Source organism: Microtus ochrogaster, chromosome 5, assembly GCF_000317375.1.
Source record: "Microtus ochrogaster isolate Prairie Vole_2 chromosome 5, MicOch1.0, whole genome shotgun sequence".
NCBI classification, from domain to species: domain Eukaryota; kingdom Metazoa; phylum Chordata; class Mammalia; order Rodentia; family Cricetidae; genus Microtus; species Microtus ochrogaster.
Window position 1 is genome coordinate 95,637,591 of NC_022012.1, and position 12,446 is coordinate 95,650,036.

At 46.0% G+C, this 12,446-nt stretch overlaps 1 protein-coding gene across 3 annotated transcripts in view; it reads left to right on the forward strand.

Moving 5' to 3' along the window:
- Lars2 (leucyl-tRNA synthetase 2, mitochondrial) overlaps positions 1-12,446 on the forward strand; it is a 98,317-nt gene that overhangs the window by 66,983 nt on the left and 18,888 nt on the right. For all 3 annotated transcript variants that reach the window (XM_005348160.1, XM_026779348.1, XM_026779347.1), the window contains exons 11-14: positions 747-862; positions 4,360-4,643; positions 6,128-6,226; positions 8,496-8,633. In XM_005348160.1, coding sequence (XP_005348217.1) covers positions 747-862; positions 4,360-4,643; positions 6,128-6,226; positions 8,496-8,633 — 637 coding nt within the window. The remainder of the gene's footprint in view (positions 1-746; positions 863-4,359; positions 4,644-6,127; positions 6,227-8,495; positions 8,634-12,446) is intronic.

The following is a 12,446-nucleotide window of genomic DNA, read 5'->3' on the forward strand; positions in this document are numbered from 1 at the left end:
GGGTATAATAAAGCTAGCCAGGTGGCAGGAAGCAGCCCGCTGCTTCTATTACAACAAGCCAGGATGGTGTAGAAGGCTCGCTGTGCTGTGCTCAGACCCCAACATATCAGCAGGACCACATTCAGAGCCTGCCTGTCTTACAGAACCAGCCACCAAACCCGTTTCTGTGCACAGCTGAAGTCAGAACAGCAGGTTTTCCCCTCTGGGTGAGTGGTTTGCTTGTGCCCCACCTCATTTCCTCAAGAATAAATGCCTGTTCAGGGTGTTCTGCTACTCTCGGGGGTACAGCACAGTCTCCAGTGCTGGCTTCCAGGGTCCAGTCTTGGTGGATCTTTTTAGGGTGTTAAGATGCTGGGGCAGTCAGTACTGCTTCCCATCAGGAAGCCACTGAGAAGTTTCAAGAGGCTCCCCTCACACCTGTAATGAAACGTTTCAGTAGCATTTATGGTAGATTTTTAGGCTTGCAACTATGTTTTTTAAGAATAAGAAAAGAAAAGAAAAGAAAAGAAAAGAAAAGAAAAGAAAAGAAAAGAAAAGAAAAAACAGAGACAAAGACCTAAAGGAAATAATCCCGACATGATGAACATCTGTGCTGGGGTGTCAAACTCCTTAAGGCTGTGTCCCAGTACCCTGTGTGGTGGGGCTTCCTGGCTTCCAGGAAGCTAACACCATTGATCAGTCTTGCCTGATTCTTTGTTTTGAGTGCTTAAGAGGAGATGATGTTTTGTGTTTTTCCCTCTGAATAGGAATCCCCAGCACCAGCTCAGAGGACACCAGGATAGCCCAAGCCCTGGGCCTGCCCTACTCTAAAGTCATTGAAACTTCACCAGATGGGACGGAGAGACTGAGTGGATCTGCTGAGGTTGGTGCCCTGGCCTGTGCCTGATAACTCACTTGTGAATCAAGACCCTGAGATTGGTGTGAAGACATGCTCTTACCGTCACATCGAGGCTGCCCTTTCACTCTCTCTTACCCCAGCAGCCTTGCAGCCTTGCTTGGTTTCTCTGGGGGAAAAAAAAAAAAAAAAGACTGTTCTTCAATAGCTAGAAGTTTCTTAGCTTGAAATCCAATCCAACCCTAGAACAACTTCATTTGAGAATCTTGCTTGAGAATAACCTTTGCAGAGAATCTTTGGCTTCTTGAAGAGGTGATGGTGCTGACTCTTCTTCCTGGGGAAGATGCTGGCTCGCTCCAGATTGTCTGCTGTTTCCACAGAAAGTTTATCTCACTCACAGAAAGGAACAGATGCTCAGACTTGTGTTGGCATGGTTAAGGTTATCTTTTGTTTGGTTTGGTACACATGGCAGGATGTGAGCCCCACCTGTGCGAACTGAACCAGAAGAATGTGGTGGAAGAGGCAGTTTTTGGGGTGGGAGGCTAAAGTGGGAAGTGGCTCAGGTGAGTCTCACACTTGAGTGTACATATCAACATCATGCTGGCCCTGTTAAAACCCTGACTAGCAATACACATCCAGAGATCCTATCTTCCCAAGAGTTTCTGTTTCCAGAAAGTTTGCGTGGTGCTGGTATTGGTGCTGCTGGTGCTGCTGGTTATGGTGCTGGTGCTGGTAGTGGTGCAGGTGGTGCTGATAGTGGTGATGCTGGTGCTGGTAGTGGTGCTACTGGTGCTACTGGTGGTGGTGCTGGTCCAGGGACCATTGTTGAGAATCACTGGCTTAGAGCCTTGCTGCTCAAAGTCTGGTCCCTAGATCAGTGTGGCATCCATGTTAGGAATGTGGACTGTCAACCTTACCCTAGTTACACAAGAGCCCTTGAGGGCACTGGCTTAGAGTGTTCATTTTTAAACTTGACTACACAGTGGAAACACCAGGAAAGTGTTTTCAAATATTGGTGCTTGGAAGAAGAGTGTGGTGGTGCACACCTATAATCCTAACATTTGGGAAGTGAGCCAGGAAGGTCAGGAGTTCAAGGCTATCCTGGCTACTTAGAGTTTGAGGCCAGCCTGGGCTATGTGAGATCTGATGGTTGGGTCTCCACCCAGATATTTCAACCTAATGACCAATGGTAGTGAGGACATAGTGATAGACATCAAGAGTAGTCGCAGTTCCCCAGAAGATTCAAACACGAGCCCTAATCTGGGAACTGGTGCCTCAGCATGGTTGAGTCACTGGAGAAGAAAAAGCATTGTCCCACACTGGGCCAATGATGAGTCACTGGGGAAGCAATTACTGGTTGTCCCCCTGGTTCTGGTTCTGGTCCTGTTATATCAGAAAATCCAAGTGTTTTCAGGTTTGGGACCACTTAGCTATAAGGGTGTCCTGTCTTTCTGCCTTCCTGTTTCTATCTGCCTGTCTGTCTTAGGGTTTCTGTTGCTATGAAGAAACACCATGACCATCACAACTCTTATAAAGGAAAACATTTAATTGAGGTGGTAACTTACAGTTTCAGAAGTTCAGTCCATTATTATCATGGCAGGGACCGTGGCGGCCTGCAGGCAACCATGGTGTTGGCTACATCTTGATCAGAAGGCAACAGGAAGTAGACTGTGACACTGAGCAAAATTTAAGCAAAAGAGACCTCAAAGCCCCAATGACACACTTCCTCCAAGAAGACCACACCTACTCCAACAAGGCCACACCTCCCAATAGTGCCACTTCCTATGAGCTTATGGGGGCCAATTACATTCCAACTACTACACTGTCTATCATTTTGTCTGCTTCTCTCTCTCTCTCTCTCTCTCTCTCTCTCTCTCTCTCTCTCTGTATATATATATATATAATCATCCATCCATGTATAAGAGAATAATGACCAGCCTTCCCCTTTAAAAAGAGAGACATTGCCTGAATTCATGTTTGTATCTCCAAACATAAATCATGTTCTAAGATATTAATGCCATTTTTTCTTGGCCCTCATATGTGTAGCCTGTTGGAAGTATGGCAGAGCCAAGCCTGGGGGTCTACAAGGGAGTTCTAGCTCTGGGAAGTGAAGGAGATATCCATGGCTAAAACAAGGCTGTCTCTCTGGGCCCAGAGAACCCCCCTGTCACTGGACGGGACTCCAAGCTTTAGCTAGCCTCTGTGTCTGCTTTCAGGTAGCTATGGATAGTCTTAGGGTCGTCTCCTCCTGACTCTTTGCTGAATACTCAGCCAAATTCTGTCAATGAGGGGTGGAGGAAAAGCTGTTTTCTTCATGAGCTTCTGGAGCAGAAGACAGTGGCACACGAGAAGACAAACTTTGAGGAGAGCTTTGTACCACAGCTACATGATGTCAGTAGCACAGACTAGGGAATCTCTTCCCCCAGAGCATAGCCACTACTTTACAATAAACCCTTTGAGAAACCCTTCACCTCAGTGGTAAGAGGGGTTACTTTGGTAAGCATGGCTGAGCACTCTTATTATGACATGTCTGTGATTATGAGCTCCTTGAGATCATGAGCAGATTACATTGATCTTTGTGCCTCTGAGCCCTGGCATACGACAGGACTGATCCCAGGTGCCCACATTCTGAATGTCAGCCAGTCTTATGGCTCACTTCATCCAATTAGTTAGGCCTCTGGAGAGCATCAGTGAAGAGAGACCTCTGCCTTTGAACTAGTAATGTTCAGCCCTGTTGTCTGTGAAATCAGAGTATTAAATACAGAGGATGATTTGCCTCTTCAGGCTGAGGCAGATGTGGCCCCCTGCTTGCCTTAAGATGTGACACTGAATTTTTCTTCTCTGAATATTTTCCTCTTAGGAAAGAGTTGTTGAAAATACATATTGTACAGCTCCTCACTGGTAGTTAGACACTGGTAGTAATTCTCTCTTCAGGTATTACAAGGCATGGCAGAAAGGAAGGGCCACAGACCCAGGGCCAGCTGCCCATCACATGCAGTGGGCACAGTGCCCATGTTCAACATTGCTTCTTAAGGCTACTGGAAAATCTTCAGAATTTTGAAAGTAGAGCTGGAGAAATGGCTCAACAGTTGAGATTTCTGTTCTTCCAGAGGACCGGTTCTTGTGTCCATTCAGCACCCAAATGGCAGCTCACAACCATCTGTAACTCTAGTTCCAGGAGATCTATACCCCTCTTCTGACCTCCATGGGCACCAGGCACAAATGTGATACACAGGCAAACATGAAGATAAAACACTCATACATATAAAAGAAATATATTTTTAATTGGAAACAAAAACCCTTGAACTTTCAGGATCAAAAATCTTGTTTTCCTAGCAGTGCAATTACAAAATGTGATTTTTAATGTTAGCTTAAGGAGGAAAGGACCTATAGAATGATAAATGCATCCAGGGTTCAGTGGAGTGCCTGTGTGGCCCTGCACAGAACCAGACCCTTGTGCTAGTCACATATTGATGCAGTGTTGAGGCAGAGATTTTCTGACAGCTGGCTCTCCTCTCTTCCAGTTCACAGGTATGACCCGGCAGGACGCCTTCCTAGCCCTGACTCAGAAGGCCCGTGGGATGAGGGTGGGCGGAGACGTGACAAGTGAGAAACTGAAAGACTGGCTGATCTCAAGACAGCGCTACTGGGGCACGCCGATCCCCATTGTCCACTGCCCCGCCTGTGGCCCCGTGCCTGTGCCATTGCAAGACTTGCCTGTGACTTTGCCCAGCATCACATCTTTCTCTGGCAAAGGAGGCTCCCCACTGGCCTCAGCTTCAGAGTGGGTGAACTGCCCCTGCCCAAGGTGAGGAGCCACAGCCAGCACCCTGAGGGCACCTCTTCTCACTGGGTGCTAAATGCTGCCTTCTTTACCACCTAAAAGGAATATCAAAGGAGTTTTGGAACCTTTGAGACAACAGTCTAGAACCTGAGCTACCCTCCGCAGAGGGCCCTGGAACACTGCTGCAGGGGAGGGAAAGACTGCAGGTTCTCATGATGTTGCACTGTCTGCCATTTCTATTCCACAGAACTTCCCTGAAGCGAGAAAGGCTGTTTCTCTCCTGGTATGGTTTCCCAGTGCAGAGCCTGTGATAGCCATGGAAGTCTGAGCACCAATCATGGCGTACAGGAAAGACAGCCAGTGCGTTCATTCTTTACACCACTGAAACACACCAGCTTTTTTCCTTTCTCATTTTGAAGTGGGATTGGATTTTCCCAAGACAAGTAGAATGGCTTCTAGTATGATTTTCATGATGCTGTTATCAGCTGACCAAACAGAGCATCAAACCATTTCTTTTTTGTCTTTCCCTTTGTGAAGGAGTGTTCACATTCAGTACCACACTGCAGCCTTGTGTGGTAATATTATGGCTTCTTGACAGGACCACAGAATTTCTGGAGGGCAGAGCCCAGGCCTCAGAATTGACCTTACTCTCTGAGTGAATTGGGTGAGCGTCCAGAAGTATGAGCAACCAGGCCAGTGCAATCGAGCAGACAGCACAGAGATACAGACAGTAGCCTTGGGACCAGCAGCTGAGGATTCTTTATATATTTCCTGTTGAGTTCTAAGACCTTGGGCCTGTTTCTTTGGAACCTCATTCCTTTCCTGCACAGTAGGGTTTGGGGTATTCTGTCTCATGAGTCCCTGGTGTTCTGGCAGCCTGATGAGATAGTTAGTATCTGTGTGACACCTTTGGCCTAGTTCTACTGCATCCAGACCAACCTGGTGACATTGTGCCCACTGAGGGCTTGGTATTGGTGGTAACACCCAGTTGTCTTCAAACCCAAGGAGACATTAATGGAAGTGAGCATGGTGAGTGCTAGCCACATGTGATTGTTTCTGGGTAGGGGGCCTCTGTTTTCCTTAGCATTTCTGCAGGTTGGACAAAGAGGAGAAGGTGCCTCTATCTTCCAGTTACTTCCCAAACTAGTGTCTGTGGTCAAATATAAGATGCAATCCAAATAAATTCCTGGCTTCGCTTTAGAGAATCACTGTGGAGATGGGCACCCCTCTCTGTAGGGACACAGGACTTGTCTGACAACTCCGGCCAGAGGGACCCTTTCTTTTCATTTTTAAATTGAAAATTTAAAGTACTCACGCTCTTAATGAATAAAAGGTTTCTCTGTTCCTCTTGGGGGACTCCATCTCCCTCTCCCAGTTCTCCAAGCTCACCTCACTCAACCTTATGCTGCTCGAAGTGAAATATTCGGAGGCCCAACACCTCAGAAGTACAGCTGGTGGGAAATGGCACTGAATTCTAGAAAAAACAGTTGATAAATTTCCTTTCTCAGGTGTAAGGGATCAGCCAGGAGAGAGACGGACACCATGGACACCTTTGTGGACTCTGCGTGGTACTACTTCAGATACACTGACCCCCACAACACTCACAGGTAATGTCCCTACTGTGTGACAGGTAACACTGCATCCTCCATGAAGCAAAACCATGATGGAATTAGATATGCAAGCTAGGTGCTAGGAACATGCCTGGGAGGAGAGAGAGAGAGAGGGCTGAGCTGGCAGAGGAAACACCCACATCATGTGTATGTGTATCTGGTACCCAGAGACAGTAGAAGGAGAATTCAGAGGAGCCCTGGACCACAGCAAAGCTCCAGAGGCCTCAGGAAGACTGTGGAAAGAATGCCAAGTGCACATATCCATTCAGAACACAAGGTGGGCAGATGTACCTTTGTACTGATGCTGGATATCGGGCTGGACCAGAGTAGTTCCACAGACACAGTGGTAGGTATTATCTGTCAGCCACGCACCTCATCTCGGACTCTTAGCTTGGGGAAGCTCAGGGACAGAGCCTTTGCCTCGCTTGGAAAAGCCTGGGATTCCATCCCTGACACCAGAGGAGAAGGCTTTTTTCAACTGAGTATGTTAAATTATTATTATTTTGGATTGCTCAACCTAGTAAATCCCAACTATAATACAAATTGAAAAAAATAGCTAGAGGAAGATGTGAAATCACCGCACTTAGGAACTGTAGGGATGCCTGGTTTTGGACTCAGGGAGACACTAGAAATCATTAACAAATATAAACATTTTTAAATAAAGTAAAGGTGGAAGCCAAAGTGTTGGCACATGTGTATAATCCCAGAATTCAGGAGGCAGAAACAAGAAAATCAAGAGTTCAGGGGCCAGCCTGGGCTGCCCAAGACCCAATGTCCAAAAAAAAAAAAAAAAAAAAAAAAAGAGTAGAATGTAGAATTAAATGTGACTAGGTTGGCCAGATGTGGTGATGTCTATAGGCCAAAGTTTCTGTCCTGCCAGCAGCTCCCAAATAACCACACTGAGGCTTACATTAATTACAAATGCTCAGCCAAAGCTCAGGCTTGCTACCAGCTCACTCTTACATTTATGGTAACCCATATTTCTTATCTGTGCTTTACCATGTGTCTTGGCACCTTTTCTAGTATGGCATGCCCGTCTTGCTTCTCTTTGCATCTGCTGGATATTCCCATCGTCCCTCCCTTCTTCCTTCCAGCATTTTCAATTTGACTTTCCCACCTAACCTTAGCGTGTTCAGCTATTGACCAGTCAGCTTCTTTCTTATTTTTGATTTTGTGAATGCTGTCCCAGTAGTGACTACAAAAGAGACCTATACTAACTGCCACTAGAAGTTAATATTTCCCGCCTCAGAGCTAGCCAGCCAAGGACATGCTAGGGGAAAAGTTCTTCGCAGCACTGGGGAGAAAACTCTGAGATTTTGAAACCAGCGAGCACAGATCTGAAGCCAAAGTTCCCTCAGTTGACTTCAAACAACAGAGAGGTCTGTTCCCAGCCACGGTGACTCTTTCCCGAGGCAGCAGCCAGCCAATAGAGGACCTGGAGAGTCCTTTCCTCTGTGTACATTAGGAGCGGGAGGAAGTTTGACCTTTGGTAAAACCATGTTGGTCAAGACGTAGTAGATGAGGGTGTTACTGGGATATTTTATGACGGGACCTTTATAAATTTTATTCCTTTAGTAAGCCACATTTAAACTCTTACTGGCTATTTCAAAGCACTTTTGAAACTCAGACTGAATTTCTGTTTTAAAATGAACATTTACTACCATGCTGGTTTCTGTTGCAAGTGCTGCTATTGCCCTCTGTTGGTGAGAACTAAACATTTTTATTGTCTAATCATAATAAAAATTAAAGATCACCATTCAGATAAACATCCTGTGGAGATGCCTTGTTGCTGGTATTGTTTTCTTTTGTTCTTGTTCTATACAAAAATTACTGGTTTGTTTTGTTTGTTTGTTTGGTTTTGGTGTTTGGTTGTTTGAGACAGGGTTTCTCTGTGTAGCCCTGGTTGTCCAGAAACTCACACTCTGTAGGCCAGACTGGCCTTGAATTGAGAGATCCACCTGCCTCTGCCTCTGAGTACTGGGATTAAAGGCGTGCACCACCACCAGCAGCTCAAAATTACATTTTCATTACATTTATTTATTGTGTTGTGAATGTGCGTGTGCCACAAACCATGTGCAAAGGTCAGCGAACGACTCGTGGATCCAGTCAACAGTGGTTCTTTTCTCACTTTTGTATGTGTTTCTCTTGTTAGAAGAGAGTCACTTTTTTCTGACAGTAATTCTTTTCAAGGCATATGCATATTACAGTAGGTCTAACTTATGCGGCTGTGGCACAGAAGGTTGTAAAACGCCTGTTTATCTTCTAGTCCTTTCAGCTCAGCCTTGGCAGACTTCTGGATGCCTGTGGACTTGTACGTCGGGGGAAAAGAGCACGCGGTCATGCACTTGTTCTATGCAAGGTTCTTCAGTCATTTTTGCCATGACCAACAGATGGTAAAGCACAGGTGAGAATTTTTGTTTTGTTTTTAACTTTCTTTTTACTTATTCTTTGTGCCTTTCACATCATGCATCTCAATCCCATTCATTTCCCATCCCTACGTATCTACCCTCTGCCCTTGCAACGCCCACCCCCAATAAAATTTAAGGGAAAAAAGAAAAGGGTGGAAAAACCTCACCACGGAAGCTGTAGTGTGACATAGTGAGTCACACAGTAAACCCTTTTTTCCATATAATATATCTTTACTTGTAGTGTTCTTTTCAAAGAGTCATGGGTCTGGTTAGGGCCTCTGGTTTCTGCCACTCTATAAATGCTGGGCCCTCACTGAAGCTTCTCTTGATTATCCTGCTGTTGCCCTGTGTTGTGGAGATCCAGCATCTTTGGGTCTGCAGGATCACAAATTGGGTGGTAATTGGGGTGGGCCAACCCATAACTCTGGCTCTGGACCTGGGTACCTGCAGGGTTGGTCAGCCTGCTAGCTCTCCATTGTCCTTACCACTAGGGTGAGCTCTCCTGCATTGCCCTGGCAAGTTCACCCCTTGTAGCAGTGAGCAAGGGATTGGACCAGTTCTCCTACTTTCATACCCTTAGGGTCAGCTCTCCCCTACCTACACCAGCAGGATTAGCTCCTGGGCATGGCGTAGGGGCCACTCTCCCTAGTGCTGCAGTAGATAAGAGGCAGGGCCAGCTCTCCCGCTCTTATGGCCTCAGGGCCAGCTTTCCCACCTACCTGGGATGATGGGGGGATGCGGGACATGGGACACGGGGCATTTCCCTCCCACCCATGCTGCCACATAACAGGTGAGTAATGGGGACAGCTCTTCCTTGCTCACAACATCAGGGCTGGCTCACCCATGCCTTTGCCAGTGGGATTGACTCGATTGCACTGCCCATGCAAGGTGCAAGGCCTGTGCAGGTGAACATTTGTAGCACTTCAATAAAGAATTCTGTTCACAAGCAGCAACTAGAAGCAAGTAACTGTTCTGAGTCAAAGTAAATTTGTGAATAAAAACATTCTGCTTCTCAGATATACTTTAGAAGCCATCGTAGGCCTTTACAATGCAAGGCCCATTCACACAAAACTCTTATTAATCATTTGTGTTAGGTTTCAGACCTGGGACAAATGGCTGAGGAACATATCAAAGCAGACCTTGCTGCCTGGTTCTTCCTGCAGTCCATCAGCCCCTACCTGTTACAGAACCCTCTTAGCAGACATTGTCCCCACACAACTCTCCAGCCCGGGGACTGGGTTGCTTTTCCCTGTACAGTCTGACCATTTTGGTTACCCACTCTCTTTTTGTATCTTTGGGCCTCTTGGCTCCTGCACCTGGTTCCCTTTCTCCCTTCCCGTTTCTCACATGGCACAGCTCAGTCTGGTCATGTCTACTCTGGACTCTCCTGGATGTCTCTGCCCCTGGCTGTGCCCTCCCATGTGTCTGTAATAAACTTTCTCCTCCACCTTTCCAGGAGCAGTCATGTCCCTTTCCTTTCTTATTTGTTTCTTTCATTCAGTTTGGTGTGGAATGGTTTGGGCTTGCATGAGATCCAGATTTCAGTGCATCTGACGTTTACTTGTGAAGTAAAGAGACTCTTGTGCTGCTCTGTGGTTTTGTCCTATCTCACACATTTGTCACTGTGCAAACTGTGCTTCTCAGCTCGGCTGAATCCTTCCCTGATGTGTCACCCTGATACTTGTGTATCAGAGCAGAAGGTAGCATTCTAAATCCACTGATTTTTTTTTTCCCATTGACCTATCATGTTTTCCTCATAACATTCAAAAGACATATGAAAGGGTGGCATACTTTGTGGTCCTAGAACTCAGGAGGCAAAGGCAGGAGGATGGCTGCAAGCTTGAGGGCAGCTGTGACTGCATGTGAGTTTTAGGTCACACAGAGAAACTATCTCAGGTGTATGTGTATGCTTTTCCTCCATAAAATACGTTTAATATATTATACGATACATTTGGGAATCTGAGGCAAGAAGATCATGATCTGAGGCCAACCTGGGCTACATAGAAAGACCCTTTCTCTAAAAACCAAAGAATAAAATGTAAAATGAACATGCAGGCTTCCAAGGTCACTGTGGGAGTAGAATGTTACATTACTGACACCTTGGTGCACACAAGAAGCCCCTTTCCACCATCCCTCCCCCAGATAACTCCGTAGAATATTTTTAATTACTTTCTTTATGAACGTATCATTTCTGACTTCACTATAATTATTATTATTGTCTGTGTACGATGTGGGGAGGGTGCCTGCGTCACAGCATGCAGAGGTCAGATGACAACTCCCTGGAACCAGTTCTCTCCTCCCACCTTTAAGTCATGATCTTGTTATGGAAAGCATAACAAGATCAACTTATGTCTGTAGAGTCTCAGCAAAGTTTTTTTTTCCTTATATCACCATGGTCAAAGAGGAGAAATCTAATGACTTTCTTATGCTAACCAACCGGGAACTGCTCCCTTTCTGTACCAGAGGGTTTTGGTCTCCAGATCTCCTGTCTTTGTGCCCCTGCCCTGCTTAGAAGTCATGATTACTCAGGTCCCATAGATGCCTCAGAGTACAACCAGCTGAATTAAATGTACTTTCTGAGTGTTCAGGGCTTGAGAGGAGGTTTGAGTTTTTTGTTGTTTCTTTATTCGTTTTGGTTTTGCCAGCTCAACGGCACATTTTAAGCGGTGCGTTTTATGTCCAGTCTGACCTTTGCGCTCGCTTTTCTGTTAGGACAATAGTTTAGACTCTCTGTGTGCGCTGCTGACAGGATGATCCCAGGCCATCCTGTTGAACTAACAGTACAGGAAGTGTACCTCTCCTCCCACCCCCATCTTCCATCCGTTTCCTGGGCTTTTGTTTCTTTTCATATTCCAGAACAAAAGTATTCTGTTTGTCTTCCCCTTTTATGTGTGTCTTAATGGTCTGCTTTTTTAGGGAGAGGGAAAGACTGTCAGTGTTTAAACTTCGTAATAGAAGATGACCTTAAACTGGTCCTTTTGCCTCCATCTCCCAAGTGCTGGGATTACAGGCATGTACCACAGTGCCCAGCCTGACCCCTCATTTGTAAATATTGCATATATTACATGTGTCTTTTGATTTATTGGAATATTTTGATGTTTTTCTCCTCATCGGAGCATACATATTTCTCATTCTTTTTTATTTCTGCATAGATTATCATAATTATTAAAGCATTCATCCATTTTTCTAATTTATTATTATTAGCAGGATATGGGGAGTACATCTTTGTTGTTTGGTTTGTTTGAGACAGGGTTTCTCTGTGCAGCTCTGGCTGTCCTAGAACTCGCTCTGTAGTCCAGGATAGCCTTGAACTCAGATCCATCTGCCTGTGCCTCCCGAGTGCTGGGAGTAAAGCTGTGACCACCACAGCTGACAGGGGAAAGTGTTTCATAAGCATTGGTCCTAACACTGAAATCTTGGGTCAACAGCTCTATATGTATTTTCTTTTTTCTAACTTTTTAACTGAGAGTGCTGGCACTGGCAGCACTTGGAGCAGAGGCAGGCGAGTTATGGAGCTCTAGGCTAACCAGGACTGCGTAATGAGGACCTAGTTAAACTGCTTTTGTTGCATTCATTTATTTAGTGTGTGTGTGTGTGTGTGTGTGTGTGTGTGTGCGCGCGCGCGCGCGCGCCACAGTGTTTGTATGGGGTTCAAAGGACAGTTTGCAGGGATTGGTTCTCTTCTTTCGCCATTTATGTTCCAGGGCTGCCCTTGCCACCTCAGGCTCGGTGACAAGTGTCTTCTCCCAGTGAGCCACCTCAGGCTCGGTGACAAGTGTCTTCTCCCAGTGAGCCACCTCAGGCTCGGT